This window comes from Scyliorhinus torazame, chromosome 4, assembly GCF_047496885.1.
Source record: "Scyliorhinus torazame isolate Kashiwa2021f chromosome 4, sScyTor2.1, whole genome shotgun sequence".
NCBI classification, from domain to species: Eukaryota; Metazoa; Chordata; class Chondrichthyes; order Carcharhiniformes; family Scyliorhinidae; genus Scyliorhinus; species Scyliorhinus torazame.
In genome coordinates, this window is record NC_092710.1 from 333,150,461 (window position 1) to 333,164,324 (window position 13,864).

Genomic DNA, 13,864 nt, shown 5'->3' on the forward strand with positions numbered 1-13,864 from the left:
CATCTCCCCCACTACCCACTTCCTAATCATGGCTACATTAGCCGCCCAGTAGTAATTGCAGAAGTTCGGCAGCGCCAACCCACCCTCCCCCCGACTGCGCTCCAGCAACACTTTCTTCACTCGCGGGGTTTTACCCGCCCACACAAACCCGAAATAACCTTATTCACCTGCTTGAAAAAGGCCTTGGGGATGAAGATGGGGAGGCACTGAAAGACAAACAGAAATCTGGGGAGGACCGTCATTTTCACGGTCTGTACCCTCCCCGTCGGTGACAGCGGGAGCATGTCCCATCTCTTAAAGTCCCCTTCCATTTGTTCTACCAACCAGGATAGGTTTAACTTGTGCAGTGCTTCCCATTCCCAGGCCACCTGGATTCCCAGACATCGAAAGATCTTCCCTACCATTCTAAGCAGCAGCTCTCCCAGTCTCTTCTCCTGTCCTCTTATCTGGATCGCAAACATCTCGCTTTCCCCCGCTCATGTTCAATTTATAACCCGGAAAATTGCAAAATTCCCCCAGGATTCGCATTGTATTTCCCCCATCTCCTCCAACGGGTCTGAAATATACAAATGCAGGTCATCTGCGTAAAGCGAGACCCGGTGCTCCACCGCCCCCCCCCCACAAAACCAGCCATGGTCAATGGCTCTATGGCCAGAGCAAACAGTAACGGGGAGAGGGGGCTCTCTTGTCTCGTCCCTCTGTGTAGTTTAAAATACCCCGACCTCAGCCGGTTCGTACGCACACTCGCTACTGGTGCCTGATAGAGCAACTGCACCCAGTCGATAAAGCCCTCACCAAACCCAAACCTTCCCAGCGCCCCCCACAGGTAATTCCACTCCACTCGATCAAAAGCCTTCTCCGCATCCATCACTACCACCACCTCCACTCCTTCTGAGGGCATCATAATAATATTTAGAAGCCTTCGAACATTGGCATCAAGTTGCCTGCCCGTTACAAATCCCATCTGGTCTTCCCCATCACCCCTGGAACACAATCCTCTAACCTTGTGGCCAATAACTTAGCCAGCAGTTTGGCTTCCACATTCAGTAGAGAAATTGGCCTGTATGATCCGCATTGCTCCGGATCCTTCTCCCGTTTCAGTGGCAATGAAATCGAGGCCTGCGACCTTGTTGGGGGGAGGACTCCCTTCACTCTCGGCTGCCCAAATCTCCATGGGTCCACCCCCCCCAAATCTGCTCCATGAATCCCTTTGCCATTGCTGGCACCCTGCCCGTCTTTGAGCTCGACCGGTCTGAACCAGGGTCAATAACTGTGAAGTCCCCTCCCATGACCAACTTATGTGAATCTAGGACTCTTCCCCAGCATCCTCTTTATAAACTCCACATCATCCCAATTTGGCGCATACACATTTACTAGTACCACCTGCACCTCCACCAGTTTCCCACTGACCATAATGTACCGGCCTCCCACATCCGTAACTATTCTTCCCGCCTCAAACATCACTCGCTTATTAATAGGATTGTGACCCCTCTAGTCTTCAAGTCCAGCCCAGAGTGAAAAACCTGTCCGACCCATCCCTTCCTTAATCTGATCAGCTACTCGAAGGTGCGCTTCCTGTAGCATTATGACGTCCACCTTCAGTCCCCTCAGATGCGCGAACACGCGTGCCCTCTTGATCGGCTCATTTAGTCCTCTTACATTCCAGGTGATCAGCCTAGTTGGGGGGGCTCATCGCCTCTTCCCCCCCTTTGTCAATCATCCCTCGCCTTTCTTGGGCCAGTCTCCAACCCATGTCCCGCGCCTCCATCGGCTCGCCCCCAGGCAGCCTCCGCCCCCGACCTCTTTCTGTCCCTCAGAAGGTCCCTCCTTCATCTGCAGAACACCCCCCCCCTCAGTACCAGCACAATGTAAACCGACCCCTTTGACAAGCATAACATCTGCTCACCCGCTACTGCGCTTCCGTGAGCTAGCCCGCCCCCGCCTATGGCACCAGACATTCTCCCACCTATTGTTCACCCCCCCCTCATACACATACTCAAACATAAAACCATCCCAACACAATTGCCATAGAAAAAAAAATAAACAAAGAAAAGATCAAACAGAAGATCCAGCATCTAACAAACACACCTCCATCACCATCAGTGCAAATGTGAACTTTAACTCACTCAGCTCTGCAACTGGCCCCAAATCAATACAGAAGGCATTACAAATAACTTCATAAAAACAAAAAACACGAAACTTTTTTAACGTCAATGTTGCAGCAAAGTTCAAAGTCCTCAGTCCGCCACCAGTCCTTTCCTTTTTGCGAAGTCCATCGCTTCCTCGGGCAACTCAAAATAAAAATGTTGCTCCTCATACGTGACCCAGAGACGGGCCGGATGCAGCAGTCCGAACTTCACCTTTTTCTTAAAAGGGGTTGACTTTATCTGACTGAACCCCGCTCTTCTCCTGGCGACCTCCGCACTCAGGTCCTGATAGATCCGCAAGATACTGTTCTCCCATTTACAACTCCGTGTCTGCCTGGCCCACTGTAAAATACGCTCCTTGTCCAAGTACCTGTGGAATCTCACCACCATTGCCCTTGGGGGGAGGGGTCCCCACTCGCGGCTTCCTCGCAAGCGCTCTGTGGCTCTGTGAGCCCTGTCCACCTCCAATGGTCAGGAGAACGTCCCATCCCCCAGCAACGTCTCGAACATGCCCGCTATGTATGCCCCAGAGTCGGCTCCTTCGGACCCCTCCGGCACGTTCTGCCGGCGGAATCTATTCTCTGGGTCCTCCACCTTCTCCAGGAGTCTTTTCTGCTGGTCTCTCAGCATCCCCACCTCCAACTCCACCGCAGTTTGATGTTCCTCCTGCTCAGCCAGCGCCTTCTCTACTTTCTGGATCGCCCGATCTTGGGCATCCAATCGGAGCTGCAGCCGCACAATTGACTCTAAATCGGGTCCAAGCATTCCTGCTTCTGCTTGGCGAAGCCCTCCTGGATAACGTGCATCAGCTGCTCCGTTGACCGCGGGGTCGATAAGCCAGGACTCCGGTCATCCGTCATGCTTTCTCCCGCTGCAGCTTCAGCCCAAAGCCTTCTTTGTTCGTCTGTTTCTTCCTTTGCGAGCACTTCTAGTCCTCCTCTCCATGCACCGATGTGGGAATCCAATCAACAATTGCCTCTACCATCAACTTTCCAAATCAAGCCCGGTAGAAAATCGGGGGAAAAGGTCCAAAGGTCCAACCCGAGCTGGAGTCACCAAATGGGCGACCTGCTCCTTCATAGCCGTCACCGTAAGTGCCAGCTGAATAGATTCTTGATTAACAAGAATGTGGGGTTGAAGTTCCATTCAGATCAGCCATGATTTTATTGAATGGCGGAACTGGCTCGAGGGGCAGAGTGGCCTACTCCTGCTTCGTATGTTTGTATTTACCTGAGCAACAGAGTGGGAGGGGAGAGTAACAAAATATCAGCCATAGCTAGTGGATGGTCACAAAGTTCCTGCACTGGCTTAGCCACGCTGGCTGTGGCCTCCTTACACTGGAATAACCACGCTATGACATTCCTGTACTGGGAGAATTGGTCGTGGTGAGAGTTAGGACATGGAGGGGAGAGTTTTGGATGACGTGAAGTTTACAAAGGGTGGGAAATCAGGCAGAAGTGCGTTGGAATAGTAAAGTCAAGGACATGCAAAAAGGGGTTCAGCAGAAGATTGGAGGCAGGACTAGAGCTGGGCAAAATTGAGGTGGTCTAAATGATGCTGCGGCTATGTGGAATAAGGCTCATCTTGGGGTCACATGACAGAGAAGGTGGAGCTTGTCACCAGAGCTGAAGGCAACAATGTTGGCTTCCCAATATGGAAATAGCAAGTTGAGATATATATCTGAGCTTTTCAAACTGCCTGAAAAAGGTGGCCCATGAAGTCATCTAACGTCTGCACATTTAAGTGCAATGTTGCAAGTATTTAACAACCATTACTTTTTCTGTATCAACCCAAAATCCCCATAACCTAGGAGGAAAAGGGCAGGTAATGAGAACACCAACTGCAACTTCCCCTCCAAGCCACACACCATCCTGATGTGGAACTATATCACCATTCCTTCATTGTTGCTGGATCAAAAACCTGGAACTCCCTCTCTGAAACGTAAATGTCCAACAGCCCCAGGACCATCGGCTGCTCTCCCATTTGAGAGAGAGCTGACTGGTGGCGTTTTGACCTTGGGGTCACCACATCTCAGGTGAGGGGCAAGGTTGAGAAGGCAGGGCCTTCATGATCCTCCGAACCACGTTCTCATGGGCAATTAGGAATGGGCAACAAATGATGTCCGAGCCAACAACGACCACATCCCATGGAAGAATAAAAATATGGTTTTCAATTTTTTTTTTATTGTTGCAGATCATCAAAGAGAAAATCTCTGGCCACAGTGCTGGCTTCCTCGGAGCACCTGATAAGGGGATCTTTTGAAGTTAGAAAAGGAGGCTTCTGGGCTGGAAGTATGTCATGAATACTGGGCTCCATATACAATCAACTACTTTGAAATGCATCCACTTCCATTCGACTACAAATGGCAGTCAGTTTATGCAAAGCAAGGTCGCAAATTTTGGCGAGGGAGCTTGGTCAGTTTCTAGTACCATTGAATATATAACCATCACTTCAGCAGACAGTCATTTAACACTTCATAAAAAAGGATGGTACCTTTCGCATCTTAGTAATGCTTTGATGCTGCACAGGTGTTCCAGCATAATGTGTTTCAGCATAACTAAGTGATCAAATAGCAGAGGGGTTACTGAACGCAGAGTCAGCTCTCGGACTAATGGTCTCTAACAGGAAGTATCTGGACCTCCAGGGAAAGTGGGTAGGGAACAGGACAGAGGCTGGTTAATGAACTCAATTTTCTACCTTTCGGTCCATTTTCCAACACTTCTTCTGAAGTCTCTGGCTCAGGCTCTTTTTCCGGAGGTTGTGTGTGTGTAGTTGTCTGTCCATTCACCGTTGGGACCTCTCCTACTCCAATGTGGGCTGTTGATATTATTGGCTCCTGCTGTTTCTGTAGTGTTGCCTGTAGGGACCAAAGAAAACCAAAGACACCATAAGCTTAATGTTTTTGCCTTGACACAACTAGTAAAAACCTATAACATAAGAAGCCTGTATTAGGATTTTTGATGAGAGTCTCTTCCATTAGTCTAGGGGAGAATAGCATTTCATTATCCATAAAATTGCATTCGCACTAAGATGTTGCTGCAAGGATTCTGGTCACCCTCATGAACTCTGCTCAAGTAGGAGCAATTTACATGAGTTTTTATAGCCTAATCAGCAAGAGGATTTAATGGCATATATCTAAAGCGTTTTCAGGAGGAACAGAGGGACCTGGGGGTTCATGTGCAGAGATAGCAACACAGCATATTGAGAGAGCAATTGGCAAAGAATTTGGGATCTTGAGCTTCATAAATAGGGACATTGAGAACAAGATCAGGGAGCTGCCCCTTTATGGTTAGACCACAACAAGATAATTGCATCAGTTGTGGTCACCACATTTCATGAAGGATGTGTGGATCCTTGAGAGGTGAAGAGAAGCTTTACCAGGAAGGTTCCAACGATGAGGAATTTAAAAAAAATTAAGAGTAAAAATTAAGAAGCCACAGTGCTATACACTTGTGCTACTGTGCTGCCCACAAAGGCACCCGAGGGAGATAAACTTGCAGGGCTTGTGGGATAGAATGGGAGATGGAACGGATTGCTCTACAGTGCATGAAATAGTATCTTTAAAAATACTTATAAATTGTTGTAGTTAGCAGGCATAGTGGTTAGCACTGCTGACTCACAATGCCAGGGCCTGCATTCAATTCCAGCCTTGGGTGACTGTGTGTGGAGTTTGCGCATTCTCACTGCGTCTGCGTGGGTTTCCTCCCCATGTCCAAAGGTGTGCAGGTTAGATGGATTAGGCAGGCTAAATTGTCCCTTCATGACCAAAGGTTGGGTAGGGTTGCAGGGGATTGGGCCTAGGTGAGGTGGTCTCTCGAATGGTTGGTGCAGACTCGACGGGCTGAATGGCCTCCTTCTGCACTGTAGGGATTCTATGATAGTATGAAACTACCTGAGAGGAGGTATTTTTTATCTTATCACTCTCACTCTGAAAAAAGAGTTGCAGCCAGAGACAGGAAAGCTAAGATAATAGCAGAAGTTAACAGATGGCACCAAACATGAGGTAAGCTGCAAGGTGATCGTAAGCCTAAGTGATGGGGGGCAGGGGGAGGTTACACCTGGAGTACCTGATCTCTGGTTATTGGACAGCTGGACTCGAACAAGTGATTGACAATAGGGTAAACTAGCAGCCTCGAGAAATAAATAGTAACAGGTATTCGGAGAGAAATGGGGTAGACCGTGTCAGGAGAGGCTTTCCTAATTTCCAAATCCCTCAGTCAGCTCAAGGAGACAGACGTCACAGACAATCCAACTCTTCTTTAAAATAAATTTAGAGAACCCAATTGTTTCATTTTCCAATTAAGGAGCAATTTAGTGTGGCCAATCCACCTACCCTGCACATCTTTGGGTGGTGGGGTCAGACCCACACAGACACGGGGAGAATGTACAAACTCTACATGGACAGTGACCGGGAGCCAGGATCGAACCCGGGTCCACAGCGCCGTGAGGCAGCAGTGCTAATCACTGTGCCGCCCCAGCCAATCCAACTCTCACTTGACATTTGACACAGAGACTGGTTTAGCACAGTGGGCTAAGACAGCTGGCTTGTAATGCCGGACAAGACCAGCAGCGCGGGTTCAATTCCTGGTCCAGCCTCCCCGAACAAGCGCCGAAATGTGGCGATTAGGGGATTTTCACAGTAACTTCATTGAAGCCTACTTGTGACAATAAGTGATTATTATTATTTATATAGGCACACCACCAATCGAAGCAGAGTACTATTCAGAAACAGGGAAATGCAGATTGGTTTGCTTCTTCCAATCGGGACTGAGCAGAATTGCCAGGCTCTGGTTGAGGCAAGGAACCTGAACGCAGACTGGACAGTGAATGCCAAGACCATTACGGTCCTTAAGACCGCAAGACATAGGAGCAGAATTAGGTCACTCGGTCCATCGAGTCTGCTCCGCCATTCAATCATAGCTGATATTTTCTCATCCCCATTCTCCTGCCTTCTCCTCATAACCCCTGATCCCCTTATTAATCAAGAACCTATCTACCTCTGTCTTAAAGACACTCAGTGATTTGGCCTCCACAGCCTTCTGCGGCAAAAAGTTCCACAGATTCACCACCCTCTGGCTGAAGACATTCCTCCTCATCTCGGTTTTAAAGGATCGGCCCTTTAGTCTGAGATGGTGTCCTCTGCTTCTAGTTTTTCCTACAAGTGGAAACATCCTCTCCACGTCCACTCTATCCAGGCCTCTCAGTATCCTGTAAGTTTCAATAAGATCCCCCCTCATCCTTCTAAACTCCGAGTACAGACCCAGAGTCCTCAAACGTTCCTCTTACGATAAGTTCTTCATTCCAGGGATCATTCTTGTGAACCTCCTCTGGACCCTTTCCAAGGTCAGCACATCCTTCCTTAGATATGGGGCCCAAAACTGCTCACAATACTCAAAATGTAGTCTGACCAGAGCCTTATACAGCCTCAGAAGTACATCCCTGGTCTTGTATTCTAGCCCTCTTGACATGAATGCGAACGTTGCATTTGCCTTCCTAACTGCCGACTGAACCTGCACGTTAACCTTAAGAGAATCGTGAACAAGGACTCCCAAGTCCCTTTCTGCTTTCCGAAGCATTTCCCCATTTAGGAAATAGTCTATGCCTAAATTCCTCCTTCCAAAGTGCATAACCTCATACTTTTCCACATTGTATTTCATTTGTCACTTGATTGCCCACTCTCCTGGCTTGTCCAAGTCCTTCTGCAGCCCCCTTGCTTCCTCAATACTACCTGCCCCGCTACAGATCTTTGTATCATCTGCAAACTTAGTAACAGTGTCTTCAGTACCTTCTTCCAGATCATCAATGTATATTGTAAAACGTTGTGGTCCCAGCACAGACCCCTGAGACACACCACTAGTCACCGGCTGCCATCCTGAAAAAGACCCCTTTATCCCCACTCTCTGCCTTCTGCCAGTCAGCCAATCCTCTATCCATGCCAGGATCTTACTCTGAACACCATGGCCTCGTAACTTATTTAACAATCTCCTATGCGGCCACTTGTCAAAGGCCTTCTGGAAATCTAAATAAATCACGTCCACGGATTCTCCTTTGTCTAACTTGCTTGTTACCTCCTCAAAGAACTCTCAGATTTGTCAGACACGACCTCCCTTTGACAAAGCCGCGCTGACTCAGTCCTATTTTACCACGCACTTCCAAGTACTCCGCGATCTCATCTTTAATAACAGACTCTAAAATCTTACCAATGACTGAAGTCAGGCTAACCGGCCTATAATATCCTGTCTTCTGCCTCCCTCCCTTCTTAAACAGGGGTGTTACATTAGCCACCTTCCAGTCCTCTGGAACCCTTCCTGCCTCCAATGATTCGTGAAAGATCATCACTAATGCCTCCACAATTTCCTCAGCTATCTCTTTTAGGACCCTGGGGTGTAGTCCATCCGGTCCACGTGACTTATCCATCTTCAGACCTTCTCAGAACCTTCTCCTTAGTAATGGTCACTGCACTCACCTCTGCCCCCTGGTTCTCCTGGAGCTCTAGCATCCCATTGGTGTCTTCCACCGTGAAGACTGATGCAAAGTAACTGTTCAGTTAGTCTGCCATTTCTTTGTTTCCTATTATTACTTCTCCTGCCACATTTTCCAGTGGTCCAATGTCTATTTTTGCCTTTTTCTTTCCTTTTATATATTGAAAAAAATTCTTCCCATCTTCCTTTATATTACTAGCTCGCTTGCACTCATACTTTATCTTCTCCCCCCTTATTGCTTTTTTAGTTGTCCCCTGCTCGCTTTTAAAGGCTTCCCAATCCTCTGGTTCACACTAATCCGCGCCACTTTGTATGCTTTTTCTTTAGCCTTTATGCTGTCCTTGACATCCCTCGTCAGCCATGGATGCCTTGTCCTCCCCTTAGCATGTTTCCTCCTCCTTGGGATGAATTTCTGTTGTGCCTCGCTAATAACCCCAAAAAACTCCTGTCATTGCTGTTCCACTGTCTTCCCTGCTAGGCTCCTTTTCCAATCAACTATGGCCAGCTCCTCCCTCATGTCTTTATAGTTACTGTTCAACTGCTCAGTGAGGAGCCCTCAGCTGGAAGGCAGGACGTGCCGGCCAATTGGTTTATTCAATTGATTGGAGTGGGTAAACAACCTGCAATCTCCATCCAATCTAGCTAAGACAGACAAAAATCACAATTTACAACAAAAAGCTCACATGCTGCACAACGCCACAAAAGCTCAGTCGGGATAAGGATGCTCGAGGAAGGATCACTGGGATCAAGAAGCTCTTATATTCCCAACTCCAATTACATAGAGTCCTATCTCAAATCCTCTCTCCAGAAACTCATCCAATTGACCCCATTTACTCGCCTCCTTTTACATGTCCTTTCCCATGAACAACATTCCACAGTTTTTGTTCAGACTCCCTTTGTGCAGGATTATTCCAGATTGGTGATTCAGTGTGAAATTCTTAAATGAGGGGTGATTTGATAGAGCTGTACAGATCATGACAGGCTTAGATACATCCCGTTGGCTGGTGGCACAAGGACTCGGGGGACACAGGATTAAGATTTTGTCAAGAGATGCAGGGGGAATATGCAGCAAGTGGTAATGACCTGGAGCTACTCATGGCAGTGTAAGTGGAGAAAATTAATGACTTCAAAAGAAAATTGGATGGACACTTAAAATAAATAAACTCGCAGAGCCATGGGGGCAAAGCTGGGAACAGGATTACTCTACAGAGATCCAGCATGGATTGGATGGGCAGAATGGCTATAATGTTTGACTACTTTCATTTTGGACTTGTCCGAGCCAGGAATTTTGATTGGAGTCTCTCAAATTTTAACTTGCCGAGAACATTTTAAACGGTCAGTTGACGACAACGCAGTTACAAAGTGAACCTGTGATACTTGCAGTACATTCTATCCAATTATCAAAAGCCTACTTGTTCTGAAGTAGGAATTATTGTATAAGGCAGTGTGGTACTGGCACAGAAAAGCTAACTGTAAATAAGAGGCTGATGTCTCCTTCACTGAACATTGACCTCTTTTACTGCTGACTGGCATGGCCACCCGTACCTGCTGTTGTGCTAGCTGCACCTGGTACAGCTGTTGCGTGGCCACCCGTACCTGCTGCTGTGCTAGCTGCACCTGGTACAGCTGTTGCGTGGCCACCCGTACCTGCTGCTGTGCTAGCTGCACCTGGTACAGCTGTTGCGTGGCCACCCTTACCTGCTGCTGTGCTAGCTGCACCTGGTACAGCTGTTGCGTGGCCACCCTTACCTGCTGCTGTGCTAGCTGCACCTGGTACAGCTGTTGCGTGGCCACCCTTACCTGCTGCTGTGCTAGCTGCACCTGGTACAGCTGTTGCGTGGCCACCCTTACCTGCTGCTGTGCTAGCTGCACCTGGTACAGCTGTTGCATGGCCACCCTTACCTGCTGTTGTGCTAGCTGCACCTGGTACAGCTGTTGCATGGCCACCCTTACCTGCTGCTGTGCTAGCTGCACCTGGTACAGCTGTTGCATGGCCACCCTTACCTGCTGTTGTGCTAGCTGCACCTGGTACAGCTGTTGCATGGCCACCCTTACCTGCTGTTGTGCTAGCTGCACCTGGTACAGCTGTTGCATGGCCACCCTTACCTGCTGCTGTGCTAGCTGCACCTGGTACAGCTGTTGCATGGCCACCCTTACCTGCTGTTGTGCTAGCTGCACCTGGTACAGCTGTTGCATGGCCACCCTTACCTGCTGTTGTGCTAGCTGCACCTGGTACAGCTGTTGCATGGCCACCCTTACCTGCTGTTGTGCTAGCTGCACCTGGTACAGCTGTTGCATGGCCACCCTTACCTGCTGTTGTGCTAGCTGCACCTGGTACAGCTGTTGCATGGCCACCCTTACCTATTGCTGTGCTAGCTGCACCTGGTACAGCTGTTGCATGGCCACCCTTACCTGCTGTTGTGCTAGCTGCACCTGGTACAGCTGTTGCATGGCCACCCTTACCTGCTGTTGTGCTAGCTGCACCTGGTACAGCTGTTGCATGGCCACCCTTACCTGCTGTTGTGCTAGCTGCACCTGGTACAGCTGTTGCATGGCCACCCTTACCTGCTGTTGTGCTAGCTGCACCTGGTACAGCTGTTGCATGTACTGCTGATAGTGCTGCTCTTGAAGCTGACGAATCAGGAGTTGCTGCTGCTCAAAGTTACCAGGGTACTGCTGGGCTGCATACTGCTGGAACTGTACAGCGGTTTGTGCGTTTAAGGCAGCCATGATTTGTTGTCTGAAATCAAAGGTTCAAAGAGCAAAGCCCTGGGTTAAAGTTTCTCACGTTTACACAGGATTCTCGAATTTAAGATGTTCCATTCAATCATGGTACAAAGCTACACAGGTGAGGAAAACCGCAGCTTCAGGAATGGCCCAGTTCACAGCAAGGAACCATCCTGACTTTAGCCAGGCCTCTGATACCAGTCTCAGCACTACCTGGCAAGGAGGGGGAGAAATCAGCCAGAATCCTGACCCCACTGCTATCCTGCTAGAAGGCACTGTTTGGAGTGGACTATACAGTGACAGCCAAACATAAAGACAAGACCACATGAAGATAGGTCACTTTGGACTAATGCAAGGAGACCACAGAAGGGTGGCATGGTGGTTAGCACTGCTGCCTCACAGCACCAGGGATCAGAGTTTAATTCTAGCCTTGGGTCACTGTCTGTGTGGAGGTTGTAGATTCTCTTTGTGGGTTTCATCCGGGTGCTCTGGTTTCCTCCCAGATGCCAAAGATATGCAGGTTAGGTGGATTGTCGATGATAAATTGCACCTTAGTGTCCAAAAGGTTAGGTGGGATTATTGGGTTACGGGGATAGGGTGGGGGCGTGGGCCTAGGTAGGGTGCTCTTTCAGAGGGTCGGTGCACTCGATGGGCCGAATGGCATCCTCCTGCACTGTAGTTATTCTATATTTCTATTCTAAGTGGAATCCAGCACTTGGCAGCATCACCACTTGATTTAACATTAAGTTAAATCAACTTAATGTCATTTAACCTTCCAATAAAGTGGACACCACTTGGGAAAGCAGCAAGAAGACGATAGAGTAAAGGCTCTCTTGGGACACATAGCACCAATACAAGCCTGTTGGTGACCTATCGGGGGCAGGAGGCAAGACAGATAGATATTCCCATCTCTCGCTGCCTTCAAACATACCTAACAGCCTCAGAATGCAACACGATGAATTTAGTTTTTGACTCGAGGGCAAACACAGCAGCCTTTCTGGAGTGGTGATATTTCTCAAAAGAGAAATAAGTCAACCGTTTGGGCTTTTGCCCCTGGTGGTAGTTTAAGGGTATTGGCTAAAATATTAGGACAGCTCCCAGCTCCTAATTCAAGTAGCACCATTCCGTAAATAGTTGAGTGGCTTGAGCTTGCCTCAGTTTAATGCTAACTTTAACCGACAACACCTCCAGCACTGTGGCACTCCTTCATACTGACACGGGAGTGTCAAGCTAGATCATAATATAAGAACATAAGAATGAAGAGCATGAGCAGCCCATACAGCCATTGAGACTGTATTCAATAGGATGTCTGATGGTCTACCTCAATTCCGCTATCGGGGCAGCAAGGCGGCGCAGTGGCACTGCTGTCTCACAGTGTCGATGGACACAAGTTCGATCCCAGCCTCGGGTCACTGTCCGTGTGGAGTTTGCACATTCTCCCTGTGTTGGTGGGGGTCTCACCCCCACAACCTAAAGATGTGCAGGCTAGTTGGATTGGCCACGCTAAATTGCCCCTTAATTGGAAAAAACAAGTAAAATTTAAAAAAGTCTGCTTTCATAGAATCCCTACAGTGCAGGAGGCCAATTAGCCCATCGGATCTGCACCGGCCCTTGCTCCAATAGAGCACCCTACATAGGCCTAATCCCCTGCCCCTATCCCCGTAACACCACCTAACCTTTGGGCAATATTAGCATGGCCAATCCACCTAACCTGGACTGTGGGAGGAAACCGGAACATCCGGAGGAAACCCACACAGGCATGGGGAGAATGTGCCAACTCCACACAATCACCAGGTCAGAATCGAACCCAGCTCCCTGGCGCTGTGAGGCAGCAGTGCTAACCACTGTGCCCTCGTGCTGCCATTTCCTGCACAATATGCACATCTCTTGATTCCTAATGTCTACATGTATAACCTGCTGGCCCAGAGTCAAGAGAGCTACTAACAGAGCCGAGTTAAGACAATAAATAATGCTTTCTCTAATTACAAAGCTTATTAAAACTACTGGCTTTTAACTTGTGAACAGTTCTTACTTTTGTTGTTCCATTCGAAGCCGTTCTTCCTCTAGCCTCCTCCTCTCCTCTTCTTCCCGCCTCCTTTTTTCTTCCTCCTCGCGCTGCCTTGCCTCCTCCTCCTGCCGCAAACGTTCTCGCTCCTCCTCTTCCCTTTGACGCCTCTCCTCCTCTTCTCTCCTGCAGCCAGGAAGCAAAATGGAATATTCTGTAAAGCAAAGCAGTGTGACTTTGTGTATTCAGCAATGGATACCAACAACAATGAGGGTGCTTCTTGACCAGCTTTGAGATTTAAAATAAATTAATGCAGAGGTTAAATTCCTTCAACTTTGAACAGAGGCTGGTGAACATAAGGGAGACTGCAGAGGTACAACAGTGTCAGATAGAACTGGATCAATGAAAGGGAATAGTAAGGCTGAGTTTCCATTTGATTTCAAACCAGGAGCAACTGAGCTGTGTGACATGCAATTTAGAAATCCAGATGTTTGCCGGCCAGG

General features: G+C 48.5%; 1 protein-coding gene across 1 annotated transcript in view; it reads right to left on the bottom strand.

Annotated features, from left to right (window-relative positions):
* acbd3 (acyl-Coenzyme A binding domain containing 3) overlaps positions 1-13,864 on the bottom strand; it is an 82,175-nt gene that overhangs the window by 11,979 nt on the left and 56,332 nt on the right. Inside the window, exons 4-6 of the mRNA XM_072500220.1 lie at positions 13,389-13,547; positions 11,195-11,369; positions 4,845-5,004 (exon numbers count right to left, since the gene is read on the bottom strand). Of these exons, the coding sequence (XP_072356321.1) occupies positions 4,845-5,004; positions 11,195-11,369; positions 13,389-13,547 (494 nt within the window). The remainder of the gene's footprint in view (positions 1-4,844; positions 5,005-11,194; positions 11,370-13,388; positions 13,548-13,864) is intronic.